The sequence below is a fragment of the Cyprinus carpio genome, chromosome A17 (genome assembly GCF_018340385.1).
Source record: "Cyprinus carpio isolate SPL01 chromosome A17, ASM1834038v1, whole genome shotgun sequence".
In the NCBI taxonomy this organism is placed as follows: domain Eukaryota; kingdom Metazoa; phylum Chordata; class Actinopteri; order Cypriniformes; family Cyprinidae; genus Cyprinus; species Cyprinus carpio.
In genome coordinates this window covers 20,003,277-20,020,751 of record NC_056588.1, presented here as the reverse complement: position 1 = coordinate 20,020,751, position 17,475 = coordinate 20,003,277, and the positions used below count along the sequence as shown (strand labels likewise).

General features: G+C 34.2%; 4 protein-coding genes across 4 annotated transcripts in view; 2 read left to right on the top strand and 2 right to left on the bottom strand.

Moving 5' to 3' along the window:
* Positions 1-2,393: 2,393 nt before the first annotated feature.
* Positions 2,394-6,639, top strand: LOC122148197 (GSK3-beta interaction protein-like). Its single transcript, XM_042774357.1, has 3 exons — positions 2,394-2,535; positions 3,002-3,247; positions 4,992-6,639. Exons 1-3 carry the CDS (start codon positions 2,497-2,499, stop codon positions 5,148-5,150), a joined length of 444 nt encoding a protein of 147 aa, XP_042630291.1. The 5' UTR covers positions 2,394-2,496; the 3' UTR covers positions 5,151-6,639.
* Positions 6,640-7,543: 904 nt separating this feature from the next.
* Positions 7,544-8,687, bottom strand: LOC109108262 (NPC intracellular cholesterol transporter 2-like; the record flags this gene model as incomplete). The annotated part of the gene is made up of 4 exons (XM_042774573.1): positions 7,544-8,101; positions 8,192-8,364; positions 8,437-8,544; positions 8,645-8,687. Coding segments are annotated over 4 exons (411 nt in total), but the record flags the coding sequence as incomplete, so codon positions are not given.
* Positions 8,688-10,358: 1,671 nt separating this feature from the next.
* On the top strand, positions 10,359-13,428 carry LOC122148196 (iron-sulfur cluster assembly 2 homolog, mitochondrial-like). The gene is made up of 4 exons (XM_042774354.1): positions 10,359-10,516; positions 10,965-11,103; positions 11,192-11,307; positions 13,003-13,428. Exons 1-4 carry the CDS (start codon positions 10,455-10,457, stop codon positions 13,175-13,177), a joined length of 492 nt encoding a protein of 163 aa, XP_042630288.1. The 5' UTR covers positions 10,359-10,454; the 3' UTR covers positions 13,178-13,428.
* Positions 13,429-14,207: 779 nt separating this feature from the next.
* LOC109069912 (echinoderm microtubule-associated protein-like 5) overlaps positions 14,208-17,475 on the bottom strand; it is a 72,973-nt gene continuing 69,705 nt past the window's right edge. The window contains exons 44-45 of the mRNA XM_042774355.1: positions 16,133-16,233; positions 14,208-15,117 (exon numbers count right to left, since the gene is read on the bottom strand). Coding sequence (XP_042630289.1) covers positions 15,081-15,117; positions 16,133-16,233 — 138 coding nt within the window. The 3' untranslated portion in view covers positions 14,208-15,080. The remainder of the gene's footprint in view (positions 15,118-16,132; positions 16,234-17,475) is intronic.

Here is a 17,475-nt window from a genome sequence, read left to right as displayed (position 1 = left end):
CCTCTTCTATTTTTTCTCTTTCACACAAAAGTGGTTTGACATGAACCTACCATTAACTGGCTTAATCATTTCCAAAAAGCAATAAGAGCTATAGAGTAAGCTTGTTTTTAAATGAGCTTTTTGTTATTCATATCAGAATCTGCACTTAGAGCAGAAGAAAGAAGAGAAAGAGCAGAATTAAATTACAACATTTATATGCCTGGTTTGAGGCTTACAGATTCAATGTAAAAAAAAAAAAAAAAAAAAAAAAAATTCAGATTGAGAAGGAATTCCTTTGTTCAACATGCATTCACCCCCTCTACCCCAATAGGCCTATATATATATATATATATATATATATATATATATATATATATATATTTTTTTTTTTTTTTTTTTTTTTTTTTTTTTTTTTTTTTTTTTTGCAATAATGCTGAAAAGCTTAGACCTTCAAATTGTATGTAGTTTATCAAGATTAAATTAGCATTTGATTGTGAAATAGGGCTATAAACTTGTGTTGTAAAAAAAAAAAAAAAAAAAACTTAAGGTTCACCTCATGTTTCAAGGGACGGTGCACATTTACAGTGTATACAAATATAGCCCATGTATTCCTGTATTTGTTTTGTAAAATGTTGATCTGTGAGCAGACAGGACACCACTTTAAGTTATTTACAGTTACATAAGTCTTATGTTATTTATTCATACACATTTTCTCTACTTTTTTCAGATTATATAAAAACATTTGAACAATACCTCAATCATAACTCATCTCTAACTATTCAACTACTCAACTTTCCTATTCTAGGAATACTCTTAGAAGGCAGTAAAACCTCATGAGAGAATCTCAGTAAAATATAATATTTTTTTTATACAAATTCTGAGTAATATGCAAACATAAATGTAAAATAAAAATATGGTTTGATCAATAAGTCATGCACTTAAAAAAAAGGATATGTTAGATTTTTAATACATTTTCTGTGTGTTTTGTGTTAAATGTGTTAAAAAGAAAAGAAAAAAAGGAGGAAAAAAATGTAACAGTGCATCCAACAGGTTATTTATCTGTCTATCACATTGCTGCGTGCATCACTTCATGAGCAAGTTTCCTCACTTCAATAAATCTATATGTGAGTTTGCTGTGTTTTTATTGCATACAGTGTTTGATCAAAAATAACACATGCTTGACACAAATTGTGTAACTATAACGCATGAGTGTATAAAAAATAACATAGTGTGAACAGCGCTCTCTTCCTCCCTCAATACCCATGGCTGAAGTGCCCTTGAGCAAGGCACTGAACCCCCAGTTGCTCCCCGGGCGCTGGATATAGCTGCCCACTGCTCCGGGTGTGTGTTCACGGTGTGTTGTTCACTTCTCACTGCTGTGTGTGTGCACTTGGATGTGTTAAATGCAGAGCACCAATTTCGAGTATGGGTTACCATACTTGACAAATGTCACGACTTTCACTTTCACTTAATATCGTGTCCTTATCCAGACAGAGGTGTGTTAAGAAACATCACAACACTCATGTTTTTAAGTCAGTTTAATGTAAGGCTACTTAAAAATAAGTTTTTTTTTTTTTTTTTACAGTGTATTAACTATGCCCAATCTGCAAGACTTATGAAGTAGTTGATTGTAGGCTTTTATTCAGTAATGGCTTAAAATAAATCTAAGCAACAAGGAAAAAATCACTTTACATCAGTTTAATGTGTTTTTTTGTAGGCTACTTAAAATAAGTTTGTTTTTTTTTGTTTTTGTTTTTTTACAGTGTATAACTAATCTGCAATGTTAGAGGTGCAGCAAGAAACAGATGTTTAGAATGATGACAAAAAAATAGCTTAGTGAGCTTTTATTCAGTAATGGCGACTTACTCAAAAGACAACAAGAATAAATCTATAGCAACAAGGAAAAAATCTTTACATCACTTGAATGAGTTTAAAGAACAAACTTAAAGAGGGGTAACATTTTGGTAGCTATAATTTTGACCATCATATCATATTATATCTGATAAATATGCTTAATAAAATAGAAAAAAGAGGAGCTCACACATCACATCACACTTTATTAAACATTTATAGTCAGTTATTATGAAATTAAGAGTGGCAACATTTCTAGCTATGATATTTTTACTTGTCAGATTCAGTGACTGCATCATAAGCAGCAAACTGTGGGATCTCCAACATTATTGGGTAAGTACAGTAAACGGTAATAAGAATAAAGACCAACATTTATCAGATAATCAGAATATGTTATACATAATAAGCGCTAAATATCTCAGTAGTAGTAGTAGTAGGCTAAAAATATTAGCAGACAGCAGCAACATTAATGTTTAATTTCTTTTCTATATAAGCATTTAGATGCTCGTGATAATATGTAGTTTGTCCAATGGATATTTTCTCTAGTATTAAGACATGAAACATCTTTTACAGCACGGCTCAGCTTCTAATCTAACGTGTGCGCGCTCCCGCGCGAGCATTTGCTGAACAGCGACACCTGGTCACAGTTTTCGGCACAACACCGGCATGAGCCGGAAATGTTCTGACGAGCTACCCCCGGAGGAGGTTAGTAACTCCTGAAATGATAATAATAAATAAATATTACCCGCTACAAACTTTAGCATATAACAAATAACTTTGTTAGTTACGTGGTCATGCTGTTATTATGTTAATGTAATTCTGGATTGCGTTACATGGAACTTTCACGCTACAAGAGCCTCTATTGGCAGCATTAGCTAACATTTTACTGACTGCGTTTATGCAAATTACATCATACATTACACATTAAAATAGTTTTAAACGTGCGTTTTTCTTAATTAAAAATGTTTACTTACTAAATAATAATAATAATCATAAAGTAAAGGTATTTCGTAGTTGTGGAGTTGAGGAATTTGTCCGAGGCGTTAGCATGATTTTACTGTGCCCGCGCCCCTCATCATCAGACGGCGTCAGATGTGTTTGAACATGCAGTTGATGTCTGCGGTGTGTTTGTCTGATAATCTTTCATCGGAAGGCTCGCTGTTGTTTTCAGGGGATGGAGGTGGACTGTATGCCGGAGGACCTGTCGAAGTGTTTGTATGAGGAGGGCTGTGTGGAGCTGGGGGAGGTGAAGGACATGAGGCTGGAGGCCGAGGCGGTGGTCAATGATGTGCTGTTCGCGGTCACAGACATGCGCGTCTCTCACAGTCTCTCCAGCGGACTGGACGTGGCCTACATAAACCTGGAGACCAGAGAGGGACAGCGATACTGCTTAGAGCTCACCGAGGCAGGGTTAAGGGTGAGTGAGGGATGTAAAAAAAAAATTACAGTTCATGGTCATACCTGACCACCATAGACAATGAATGGGAAATATGGAGTATCTGAAAATATAGAGCTATATTTTGGAGTGCAATGTACAAACCAGTCATGTGTTTATGTACATGTATATATATACTAGGGCTGGGCGATATAGTTACAGAATTTGTCATGATATAATGTTATATCATTCGATATCGATAATTATTGAATTTTTTTTTTTTTTACTTTTTTTTTAAACTGATCAGCAGAAAAATATAAAAATTTAACCTCTGTATTTTTAAATTACCCAATTTATTGAGTCAACAACAACTAATTTTAGTTTTAACAGTCAAACACAAAATAAAATTGAAACAAATATCTCCTTTCTTATATTTTATATGCAGAAGAAATAAGTGTTAAGGAAACAATTGGCCTGTCTCCTGAGGACACAGGAGGGCGCAATGAGCAAAATTATGCACCTCACTAACCAATTGTCTATTAAAAAAAATTGCATAACTTCTAAACTAATATTTATAAATCAGATATGATTTCGTAAATTCCATAAACAATTATGAACAAAATAGCATCATGTATTTATGCAGTGAATCCCAAACTGGGGGGCGTGGCAAGGCTGAGGGATAGTGTACTGTGCGTCTCGAAAATGCGTTCTGTGTGAATGGCTTGGTTTCAGTTTTAACCGAACCAATATCTTCTCCACATTGAGCTTCTATATTTCTCTAATATTTAGAATTGAAAACGCAGCAGCGGCGCATCTTGTGCGTTCAGCAAAAACAATAAATTGCAACAACGACACTGACATTGTGAAATATTATTGCAAGTTAAAATAATGGTTTTCTATTTTAATATACTTTAAAATATAATTTATTCCTGTGATGCAAAGCTGAATTTTCATCAGCATAATTACTCCAGCCTTCAGTGTCACATGATCCTTCAGAAATCATCCTTAAATTCTGATTTATTATCAATATTGGAAACCATTTTGCTGCTTAGTTTTATTTTTTGTTGTTGTTTGTTTGTTTGTTTTTTGAACCAGTGATATTTTTTCAGGATTCAATATACACTATCATTCAAAAGTTTGGGATCAGTATTTTTTGTTTTTTTTTTAAAGAAATAATTTTATTCAGCAAGGATGTGTTAAATTGATAAAAAGTGATAATAAAGACTTACATTGTTTGAAAATATTTATATTGTAAATAAATGCAGTTCTTTTTTATTTTATTCCTCAAAGAATTCTGAAAACATATCACAGGTTTCAAAAAATACATATTAAAGGGATACTCCACCCGGAAATGAAAATGTTGTCATTAATCACTTACCCCCATGTCGTTCCAAACCCGTAAAAGCTTCGTTCGTCTTTGGAACACAATTTATGATATTAACAAGTAATTATTAAGGAATTATTGAAGTCGTTATTTTTGTTTTCTTCGCTTACAAAAAGTGTTCCCATCACTTCATATAACCCAGATTGCAAGTCTGATGGCAGATGGAGTATTCTGACGACGACTTTCATACCTTTTATGGAGCTTGACACTGTTATTAACTTGGCAGTCTATGGGACAGTCACAAGCCTCCCGGTTTTCATCCAAAATATAATTATATATAATTAATGAATTAAATAACATTAATTGGTTTTGACCGCTGAGGATCACAAGTGTGACCTCTAAGTGAGGAATACCAGAGGAATCTGTGCAATGTTTCTAACGTTTCTGCTTGTTATGTTTTAGGTGGTGGGACACGTCTTCGATCAGGTGCATGAGGAGTTGAGCACGCAGTATCATGAGACTGTTTACTCACTGCTGGATTCTCTCAGCCCTGGATACAGAGAAGCGTTTGGAAATGCTCTGCTACAGAGACTGGAGAGGCTCAAACAGAACGGACAGTGAGGGCTTCAGTATCATTCACAATATCTTTGCTCGCTAACAGTTCAACCAAGTCCTGTGCCGCTCTCAGCTCAAAGCATCAGTGGTACCTTTTTCAGTTTCTAGCCTGTGATATGTTTTAACAGATCTTCTTGGTGTTTATTTGACAAACTGACTTGCCTGTGATGTTTTAAAGTATTTCACTGTTATTTGGAGAGGTATCATTGCTGTGACACAACGGGCCCAGATGAATACTCCATTTTTATTCATATTTATGCAAAACCCTTAGAAATAGCAATATGCTGTTTCGAGGACTATGGGGAAATGTTTGAACTAAAGTCTTTTGTGTTCACATACTACTGCTGGGTCCTGCAAATATGAGTTTTAGAGCTCCATACTGTACTTCCATCAAAAGTACAGCATGACACTTTAAAGTATTAACATTCAAAACATATCAGATGCCTTACTACTTTCATTCAGATTTCTACAATTCAGTTTTCTTTCGTTCAGATTTCAGTTTAAGCTGTCCTCAAGGTAGTTGTTATTTGAAAATCCTGATACGTTAAGTATCTTCTCTTCCTTCTTTTGTTTGCAACAGATAATTTAATATCAGACCCCTTTGAGAATGTAAAAACATGTCAAAATTAGCAGTAAGGATTGAAAAGCCAAAAAACGTGGTGATATCCACTTCCAAAAAAAATTTAATTTTATTTTTTTTAAGAAAATGGACTTTCTTAAACCTGTTTCAAAGATGGTGCATTTTAGCACTGAAACAGAAGCTTTATACTTTTTATTTGCAAAAGAGTTGAGCAGAATCTTTTCCCCCACAATTACGTTACATAACAGCAGCATGTTCGACTTTTTGCTGTAAAGAGACATCTCATGTAATATTGTCCAATATTGGTGTTTTTAAAATATGGTTTTAAATAATTATTTTTTTTATTGAAAGATTTTGTTACGCAGAACCCTTGATTTACTGGTCAAAACGAAATGCTGAATATTGCACAGAATTGCACTAAATGAGATCAAGCAGCCATTTGCTGACTTTGTTTGAAAACAAGTGTGTAAAACTATGCTATAAAGTTACGTTTCATTTAAGTTCGGTTTGGAGCAGAAGGAAGAGGTTCGTTTAAAGAAATGCATTAATACAGGAAGTTGTTGTATGATGGCTTTCTACCTCATGTTGGGTGTTTTTTGGACCTCTTTAGCATGCCTGTGACATTGATGTGTGTTTTCAGCTGGTTTGGGATAAGGCAGGTGATAATGCTATGCTGTTTTGTGATAATAAGGCCAATGGACAGAATTAATCATCTGGTTTTAGCAAATACCTGAGAAAACCCAATACTCTCTGTATCTGTCCCAGACAAACCTGCTAATAATTTACAGAATGTTTGCTGAGATAACCAAGACGAAAAAGTGTTTAGATGATGTACATGGCACAAATAACTTCTGTACCTGAAGGAATGTTGCTTGCTTTTGTTTAATTGTAATAAAAAGCACACATTCAAATGCTGCTTTGGTTTGATGATTCAGTTTTGTAGCCAGTAATCTTATTTTGCACAAGCTTTAGAATTGATGTAAAGACAGTGGTGTGTTCTTATAGCTAGTTTACAGTAAGATAATTGTGCAATGAGTCAAAGACTATATGAACCAAAATAATGCTAATGTTCAGTAATAAACATGAAAAACACCCGCAAATTCTGCTTTATCATAATAAATTCATGTGTTGCATATTGAAAAACGTCTGCTCTAGTAACCACCAGCCCTCAAACACATGACGGGGACCTCTCAAAATGAATAAAGTTGCTGCCTGAGAAAACAGAACTGAGACTGAAGCAAGAAGTATTGGAGAGTTTGCTTATTTTCTAACAATACACATCTTTACTATCAGAAGTATTCATTTCTTCAAAAAAAGAATGAAAAAAATTTCCCCAAATTTTTAAACTGCAGCGTAAATTAAGGGAAAAGATTTCTATTTTGGAAAAATGCTGTTCTTTGGAACTTTTTTATTCATCGAAGAATCCTGAAAAAAAAAGTACCACAGGTCCCCACCCACAAAAAAATAAAAAAAAACATTGATAATAAATCAGGATATAACACTGAAGACTGGAGCAATAATGCTGAAAATTCAGCTTTGAATCACAGGAATAAATTATATTTTACAGTATATTAAAAAAGAAAACAGTTATTTAATCTATTTTGATTTACAATAATATTTAACAATATTACTGTTTTTTCTGTATCTTTGATCAAATAAATGCAGCCTTAAAAAGCATAAGAATCTTCGAAACAACAACATTAAAATTCTTACTGATCCCAAATGTTTCAACAGCTCTGTGTGTATGTATGTATGTATGTATATATACACACATACATTCCCTGCAGGAATCCATAAACAGAAGAAAAACAAAAATCAGTTTACCATAAAAAAGTAGTTTATTTAATTCAAACACATTTGCCAATGTTTTAAGAAAATAATCGCATATTAAGATGCAGTCTTTATTAAATATGGCGATTTAAAAATGTCTGTAAAAAGTTCACAACCAGTTGTTTAAAAAAACCTTTGATTAGACACATCAGAACAGTCTAGCCACACTGATTTAATCACCAGCACTGACCACTGTTGTTTGTCAGCGTCTCGTTCTGGTGAATCATTAATTTAACATTAGAAACAAACTAGGATTAGGCAATTTCTGAGTGGCACTGTGTGCACAGTTAAAGACCACACATTAAAATGACAAATCTGTCAAGGCTAGAAAAAAAGTATTAGAATAAATCATAAAATCTGCATCTACTAATATTAGATCTAAGAGATCAATAGGCATCCAGAAGCCTCGGTTCTTAATTGTATCCCTTTGTAAGCATTTTTGGCTTCAGTGTTGGCCTTCTCAGTTCACAATCTGAACAGGGAACTTAATGCAAAATAAATCTTTGCTGGAGTCGTCTCTTAATTCCCATTCCACAACCAGTTTTATCTGAGAAACAAACCAAAAACGAGAAAGTGAATGCATGCAACATTAAAGCATTGTATAGAACTAGAGGTAGATGGGGAGGTTTACACTTACTGCTGGATACTCGGCCTTAACGGGCAGCTGGTTGATGTAGCTGTATAATTTTTGCGGTTCAATAGGACATTGGATTCCAGACTTGCAACCATCTGGTTGAGGAATAGGGAAGGGGACGGGGATGCCAGCAACCATTCCGTGCACCACAGCTGCACTGGTCTTACTCTCAACATCTAGGGGAAATATAAACATGCTGTAGGTTTCTGGTTTATTTAAGATGTTACTACACATGAAAAGGAACTCACTGCTGGTGAAGGTTACATTGACTGAATAGGACTGTCCCTTGTGAAGCTGGCATGGCTGTGATGGGCAGGGCTGGATGTCAACCTCAGCAACTTTTCCTTGTACTGAGCCTGTAAGGAAAAAAACAAGAAAAAGGAAGATTTTAAAATACAAAAAAAAAAAAAAAAAAAAAGGGAATAAATTTATGGACTTCATAAACAAAGTACTTACCACAGTCCACAAACTTCACCTGCTCAGCATTAGTAAACCAGAAAAAAAAAAAAAAAAACACCCAGAACACACTAAAAACCAATGTTCAAAAAAAAGCTCCTAGAGAGAACCAACAGAGTACAAACACCGCTTTTACATTACATTTCACACGAGAGGGAGTCTCTGCGTGGCTTCTGTACACTTCCTTTTGAAGACGTGAGGATTAATAAGAAATACACACAAAGCACAGGAAATAGCAAACCATGAACAGGCTTTCAGCTCAATGAAAAAGTTACAAAAAAATACCAACTGATATAATTAAAATTTGCTTACAAACAGACCAGCCCTTGTTTTCACACCTTACTTCCTTGTCACAAGATCTGAATGACTGTTCTCCAATCCAGCGCTGTCTGTATGGGCGTCTGAATGACGTGACCGCAGTTTCGGCAACTCTTCACCAATAGCAATGACTCATGATAATGGTCTGAAACAAGGAGGGCGGTATGTTGCCAGATATATCAAAATCCCTTTTTATTATTCTTACTCATGAAATTGAAAAGAGAAGTAAAACGTGTATGTGTGTGTGTGTGTGTGTGTGTGTGTGTGTGTGTGTGTGTGTGTGTGTGTGTGTGTGTGTGTGTGTGTGTGTGTGTGTCTTCTCTCATTTTCAGCAGTTGAAATAAATTTTAAATGCCGATAGATCATAAAATGTTTGCACATTTGTATTATATAGGGTGAAAACAATGTAAAACAATTTCAAATTTGTTTTAAAATACATGAGTTTGACAGTTTCACGTGTAACAAACTCTGCATGTTTCCATACCTCAAAGAGAGATCCTGCAACAATATAACACTTTTAATGTGAATACAGATTTTATGTACAATTTAATTATTATTTTTTTTTTTTTAAAGAACAAACTCTGCCTCTCATTTGCCAGTCTAACTGAATAATGACCCTGACTGTGTTAAATTTGAACAGTTTATTTTTCTGGATACATTATGGACATCTGGTATCTGTTAGGCTTGATTGGGCAAAATGTAGGGCTGGGCGATATATCTAACGATATGATCATGCGCATCTAGTCAGTAAATCTGGTTCCCTGATTAGCGCTAAATCGCCATCACCTGCTTTCAAATGGAGCGGCATTTAATAGACAGAGCCGTAGTTCACTGACAAGCTACGCAATATCGCGTTCATTATTGCAGATGTATCGCCTTCGATAATCAACGCGATATTGCGTAGCTTGTCAATGATCTACGGCTCTGTCTATTAAATGCCGCTCCATTTGAAAGCAGGTGATGGCGATTTAGCGCTAATCAGGGAACCAGATTTACTGACTAGATGCGCATGATCATATCGTTAGATATATCGCCCAGCCCTAGCAAAATGTTAAATTTGAATCATAATTAATATTACAGTTATCAGCTTATTTTTATCTATATAAATAAGAGTTCACAAAAGCAGACTCTAGAAAAAAAAAATGTTATTGCACATTAAATTTGCGTAGTAACAGATTTAATTAATAATTAAATTGCATGACATAAAATTGAAAAAGCTTGATTAAAAATCTTGGTTAACTATCTATCTGCATTAAAGCCAGTAATTGAGCTAATAAAGTTATGTTTTTACCGACCATTAAAGAGTACACAAGTACAGTTTTATTATTCTTTTAATCCTACAATTTTCATAAACAATTGTTTTAAAAAATTTACAGAAATATATTTTTTTAAATAAAAGGGTTAAACCACTGAATCTGGCAACCCTTCCTCTAGCTAACGCTTGTTAACTCATCTTGCGCGTGCGCAGTAACAGTATCCGAGTTTATCGAAGATGTCATTCGCCTGGAGACTGCTCATAAGCGCCACTAAAACAGCGTCACCTCACCTTCTCAAGTATGCTCGGATTAGCTAAAGGACAGCGATGCATTCAGGATGTATTATCATATATATAATACGACTTTGTTTGGTACTTTATCTTCAGATAAAAGCTCATGCTCTTAGCATAGCTAGCTAGCTCGAGCACAGTTGCGATAGTGAGCTCACAGCACAGATGACATGATTTCATAACATAAACCGGCGCTTATGCATGACTGATTATCGCCACATTTGAATTCAAATATTTGATTAAGGGATGGTAAAATCGTTTTCAATTTCTTACATACTTATCCGTTCTGTTACATATCATGCCAAAGCTTTTTAATCTGATTCATAGTTATTTCTTATGTAATATAATCCTGTAGTTATGATGTGCATATCTAAACTCCTTAGGCGTGCGTTATTGCGATGAAGGGCATTATGTGAACAGCCATTCACTGTCACGTGTGTGTTTGTTGTTGCCCAGAGTTGAGACCGCGAGAGCATGTTCAGCTCCTCTGACCTCCAGCACGCGCTACAGCAGCGCCTCCTCTACCAAACAGGAGCATCAGAACCCATCCTGCGGTCCGGCTGAGAGCATCCAGCTCAGTGAATCCTGCGTCAGGGTCTGAACTCACCTGCACTTCATCTCAGATACTTCAGTGATCACATTTTTGGGAGTTATTAATAAACCAAGACATTTTTTTCCTCCAGAGGCTCGCTGAGATTATGGAAAAGGGAGAGTATCTGAGGATAGCAGTGGAGGGAGGGGGATGTTCGGGATTCCAGTATAAATTCTCAGTGGACACTGTTAAAAATGAAGATGACAGGTAATTGCAAAAAGAAAGCAGTGTGTATGCACTTTCATCAAAGACTTGAATAAAAAACGTTAATTTTATGAGCTTTTTTTAACAAAGAGTCAGTCAGCGATATTTCATCTTCAGAAAATGTTTTTCATCAACATCAGGAGGTCAATATCCTTTCATTATTTTGCATGTATTTTTGCAAGTTTTGCAGCCATTTTACCAAACCTTCAGACATGGTTCCGAATACAGTTTAAATCAGTGATTTTGTTGTTTTATAGCAATAAGCAATAAATAAACATGAGATAATCTTGGATTTAATTATTGTTTATCAGTTTTAATAATAAATAGCTATTGAACTTTTATAAACTAGAAAAATATTTAGTTTGTATTTAGTTGAGAAGAATGGTATTATTCATATATAACTAGTATTATAAAAAAGGAAAATGTTTTATTTTGTTTGCAGAAACTTTAACAGTGCTGATGCTGTAGAAAGAATTGTGTTACTAAATATTTTATTGTTAAATAAATTTAAGGAGGTCTGATCACTATGGAAGCCTGTTACTGCCACTGAATAAAAAATAAAACAAGGTTGAGAGTTTTCATCTCACAATTTTGACTTTTTTCCTCGGAATTGCGAGTTTATATCATGCAATTCTGACTTTAAAACTCGCAATTATGATAAAAATAAAGTCAGAATTGCGAGATATAAAGTCGCAATTCTGCGTTGTTTTTCTCACAGTGGTGAGTTTATATCTCGCAATTCTGACTTTATTTTTATCATAATTGCGAGTTTTAAAGTCAGAATTGCATGATATAAACTCGCAATTCCGAGGAAAAAAGTCATAATGGTGAGTTCATATAAATTTTGACTTTATAACTCACAATTGCGAGTTTGTATCATGCAATTCTGACTTTATAACTCGCAATCTTGACTTTATAACTCACAATATGGAGTAAAGTCAGAATTGCGTGATATAAACTCACAATTCCGAGAAAAAAAGTCATAATGGCGAGTTGCGAGTTCATCGCATCAATTTTATTTCACTTTGACTATAATCGCAATTGCAAGGTTTATATTTCGCAATTCACAATTCACAGTGACTTCAGCAATATAACTGTCAATTTTGTTTATTTTATTTAGTAACGTCACATTTGATGAGTAGAGAATTTATAACTCTTTTGCGAGTTTTAAAAAACTAGTTCTTTTTCTCTCCAACTGAGGTTCACTGTTTTGCCTTCTGGCTTTGAATCCACTTTCAAAATGATTCATGGCCTTCTTTAATGGTATATTAATTGACATTTAAAAAATCATCAGATAACTAATTGTGATGTAACAAAGTGCTCTTTACTCATTTACTGATAAAATGTCCAATCATAAAATATAACTACTACTCTTCCTTTTATTTAGACAAACGTCTCATTAAAAATGTCTACATGTGTTTTGCCTTCTGGGCCACTCTGAAATGTTAATTAATTGAATTTGAAACAGTTGCTGTAACGAAGACTCCTGTACTAAATGTGTGACTTTGAAAGTTTAATACACGCTCCGAACCACTGGTTCGAAACAAATGATCTGCAAAGGTATGAAACTTCATGAGGCAGGTGTTTTGAAAGAACCCTGTGACTAGTGTTCATACCACAGAAATCCAGTGTGCATAATTGGTAAAACATTGAATTTTTATAGATCTCTTGCATTTATTTTGGTCTCTTTCTTTCCAGAGTGATTGAAAAGAATGGTGTGGGGATAATAGTTGACCAGGACAGTCTGGAGTTTGTCAAAGGATCCACTATCGACTTCAGTCAGGAGCTCATCCGTGCCTCCTTTCAGGTGTTGAAGAACCCGCAGGCTGAACACGGCTGCTCATGCGGCTCGTCCTTCTCCGTCAAAATATGATCCCCGTCCTCTCTCCACCACAGCGTTATAGTTTATGAAGTTGTTAATGAGTGCAGAGCTATGTGCTTATTGAAGATCAGCCAGAAGCATGACGATAAGCTAACGTGAGGGGTTCTGATATGCTAAATTTATTAATATGACAACAGAGGACGTAATAGAAGAAAAACAAAAATCAGACCCTACAGTTGTTGGTGTGTTGTATATAAGGAAGATTGTAAATATATGTCTAATAAAGTGAAAATATAATATAATTTGCCATTTTATTCTGTGATTTGAATCAGTGTTCAGAGGAAATATGTGATAATAGGTCATCATTTCTTAAGATACAGCTTATGTACATATAATATATATATATATATATATATATACATAGCATAAAATTATGGATTAATTGCATAATTGAATTGAAATACTTTCTGATTAGATTATAAAAAGAGTTGTAAGTAAATCTCATATATTCTTAATCATAAGGAAATTCGTTATCATAGTATATGAATCTTTTTTACGCAGACAAAGTCTTTTCCTGAAGATGATCAACGTAAACAAACTCAAAAAATTTAAGCAGAGGTTAAGCTTAATTTCTGTAATAAATCATTTTGACTGTCCTCATTATAAGTACATTACTGTAAACTATATTTAGTGTGATAATTGATGATGTCAGATTTGTATTAAACCCAAAAAATCTACATCACTTCAGAATGAGTGTGATTTCAATAAAATCAGAAACGGAGAATATTCAATAACTGTGACAGTGTTTTACATGAACATGTCATATATATGTACATCTTTTTTTTTTTTTTTTTTATTAAACTTGACTTTTAAGAAACATTTCACAAAAATATACAAAAGAATGTCTTTACAAATGATATTTACACTGATAACAAGAAAACCAAAAGATGCATTAATAAGCTTGATCTCTCTTTCGATTAGAATGATACTGAAGGAGAGAAAATGTTGCATTTCATATCTTTAGTTCACTCTGAACCTCGACAATCCAGCTAGTAAAGTAAAATCAAATGAAAATAAAAATAATTAATTTGTAATCAGAATGAATGTGATGCTATAAAGGCTTCAGCAGCAAGATAAACATTGATTTCAGATAAGACAGCATTGAAACAAACTCTTTTCATTCATTTTCTGAGGGATTGCAATTGCATTACCATTTTTTTCTTTTAAACTTCGATCTCAGACATGAAACACCAAGCATTAAGTTCATACCTACTCACACAGACGCACAAACAGACATCTCGAGTTCACTAATAGAGCTAAAATTGCTACATGTGAGGTTAGGAGTGTCATCTACTGTTTAGGGAGATCACGTTCAAGATCGACATTAACAGACCACTGGACTACCACAGTGAGCAGGTCAAGTATACAGTGCATAGAATGCTTTGGCATGCTGACATCCTAGAATATAACGGCAGTGTTACATTCAGGGAGAAGGCCACAGGAGATCTAATAAACCTCAAAAAGAACCACCAAACCAACATAACCACAATATTATAATAGAAAACCAGAATCCCCAACAGAAAAACACACCTTAATATATGGGTAGTTTAAGGCTAATCGTACTTCGCTTGCTACAAGTTCTTTTTCATTTGGAAGAAAATCTTGATGGACTCCAAAATAAATTATGTTCCGCAACTTGTAGCTCAGAATTTTCTTTCTTTTTTTTTTCTTCTTTTTTTGTTGGGGGGTAAACATATACACATCTGACAGATCTTTTACTGTATGTTGGGGTCATGTGACACTTTGGCCAAACTATCATTCAAAAACAGCTGAGTTCAGGTATGGGTTAAGACGCATGGATCTGGTGATGTTCCTCATTCCACCAGTCGGGTCACTCGTGCTGTCAGCTGGGCTTGTGATGGTTTTGAGGCAGAAGAGAGGAGACTGCATGCCCTCAGTGAGGAGCGTGAACACACCGCCATACAAACAGACTGAAACACACACACAGAAAATGTCACAACATCATTGTAGAAGCATTTATAATAGTAATTCTAGTACGACTCCCCGTAATTCTTGGTTCTGATTGGTTAAGGACAGCATTCTGCAGTGTATAATTAACTGATTTCTGACTGTACTGTAGTTTCATGTCTGTTTATTCATAGTTTGGTGTCCATTTTTTTTTCTTTCATTCAAATTTCACTTTGCAATATGAAAAAAAGTTAATTTTGGATTCTAATTTTGCCTCAGTCATGGGTCATTCCAAAATTTGTATGTACTGTTTATGCACGCCTATTCAGAAGTATGGGGTTAGCAAGATTTTAATTTGATATTTTAAGAAATGAATACTTTTATTCAGCAATGATGTATTGAATTGATCGAAAAGTGACAGTAGAGACATTTACATTGTTACAATAAATTAAAGATAGAATCCTAAATAATAATAATAATAATAATTGTGAAAATATTAAGCAGTACAACTGTTTTCAACCTTAATAATAAGAAATATTTCTTGAGCACTAAATCAGCATATTAGAATAATTTCTGAAGCATCATGTGCTGAAAATTCAGCTTTGCCATCATGTTTTTACTTTATTTACTTCATTATGTTTATTATACTATGTGTGTACACATACAGTACATATACACACACACACACACACACACACAGACACACAGCACACACAGACACACACACACGCACACACACACACACATATATATATATATATATATATATATATATATATATATACACACACACACAAAACGTAATGAAATGAAAAATTATTAAACTATTAATTCTTATTATTTCGCTATCCTGTCTATATTATAAAGTTCTGGGTCGAAAGAACAGAACAAAATTGTTCTTGTTAAACGTGTACCAACTAAACTGGCAGCTGGAAGCCAACTACGGAAACTGTCTCAATATGCTGATTCAAAAAAGGAAGAATAATAAAGAAAGTACAGCAAGATGCGTGAGGAACAGAATGACAACAGAACAAGCACCTTCTATCATCGCCTCCGGCGCTGACGACGAAGCGATCCCCGTTGGTAAAGCGGATGTTGGTCAGGTGGGCAGAGTGGCCCAGGAAACGTTTGTGTTTGGCCTGAGGAAACAGACTCTAGTCAGATGATTTGCAATTTGATATCTTTGAGGAAGCAGAAGTGTGTGCAGAACAGGTCAGAGTATGGATACATAATGGAAATAAACATTTTAATCCAATTAAACTGCTGAACTTTTGAGAATGTTTTGATCTGTGTTGGCCAGAACTGTGTCGCATCCAGTCTTGTGATGTACTGTCACATGCTGTGGCATTTCCTCAGCATTCAGTAAAATACAATATGCAGAGACAGCAGAAATTAGTCTGTGCACTTTAACATACTTGGTGATGTCAGACTTGTAATAAGTAATGTTTTCAAAGTAATGTTTTCAAACATTAAATACAATTAAATAGACATGTATTTGAACAAATATTTGATTAATATTATAAATAGTAATGTTTTCAAACAGTTAATTGCATGTTATTTACAATTAAATGGACATGTCTTTGATTAAATTTATATTGAATGCAATTAGTTGAACTTTAGAGTGCAGGTCTTTGTATGGCAGGATTAATTATGAAATATCACCAATGAGTGAAGCCCACCTTCATTTGTACAAATAATTATGAAGATCATCAAAGGCAAACATCATTGCTAGACATGTGTGTTGCCTGTAAGTCCATAAAATGTGGACAAAGGTGTTCTATAATTGCGTGTTGTTATATTTTAAAGAATTTTATGGTGATAGTGTATAATATAATTGGAGTGTCAGATGTTTCGAAATAACCATAAAATGCACATACTACAAGTTAAACACATTTGCAACCACAAGGCAAAAACAGAAAGTAAGCTAATAAACGTATTTACAGTTTAGATGTGCGTAAAACTAAAATGCAATGCAGGAATTGATTTAAAAATGGGCACTTTAGCTAAAGTAAAAAAAATAAATAAAAAAAAAACAGTTTAAAGCCATGATACACTTATAAAGTATTTCAAAGTATGATTAAGGATGTAAAATGTTGAACTCGTTACTCACAAGGGTGAGTAAACAATGACAGTACTGTAGTTTTTGGGTGTACTGTCTCTTTAAAAGATTCAATATTTGCAAAAGTACATAAGTGTTTGGTTGTTCTTTTAACCATGATGTATGGCAGTCTAGCAGTACACTATAGACCTATTATACAATTTTACATTAAATAGACATCATTACACAAAGTTTGCACCTGTTCGGACAGAATCTTCATTTTCTATTCTTAAATCACCATGCATCACAAAAAAAAGTGCATTTTTCACACTTTCACAACACT

Coding starts and splice junctions, on each gene's coding strand:
- LOC122148197 (XM_042774357.1), top strand. CDS start 2,497: ATGAGCCGGAAATGTTCTGACGAGCTACCCCCGGAGGAG. Junction 2,536..3,001: donor ACGAGCTACCCCCGGAGGAG/GTTAGTAACTCC, acceptor TGTTGTTTTCAG/GGGATGGAGGTGGACTGTAT. Junction 3,248..4,991: donor TCACCGAGGCAGGGTTAAGG/GTGAGTGAGGGA, acceptor GTTATGTTTTAG/GTGGTGGGACACGTCTTCGA.
- LOC122148196 (XM_042774354.1), top strand. CDS start 10,455: ATGTCATTCGCCTGGAGACTGCTCATAAGCGCCACTAAAACAGCGTCA. Junction 11,104..11,191: donor TCAGTGAATCCTGCGTCAGG/GTCTGAACTCAC, acceptor TTTTTCCTCCAG/AGGCTCGCTGAGATTATGGA. Junction 11,308..13,002: donor GTTAAAAATGAAGATGACAG/GTAATTGCAAAA, acceptor CTTTCTTTCCAG/AGTGATTGAAAAGAATGGTG.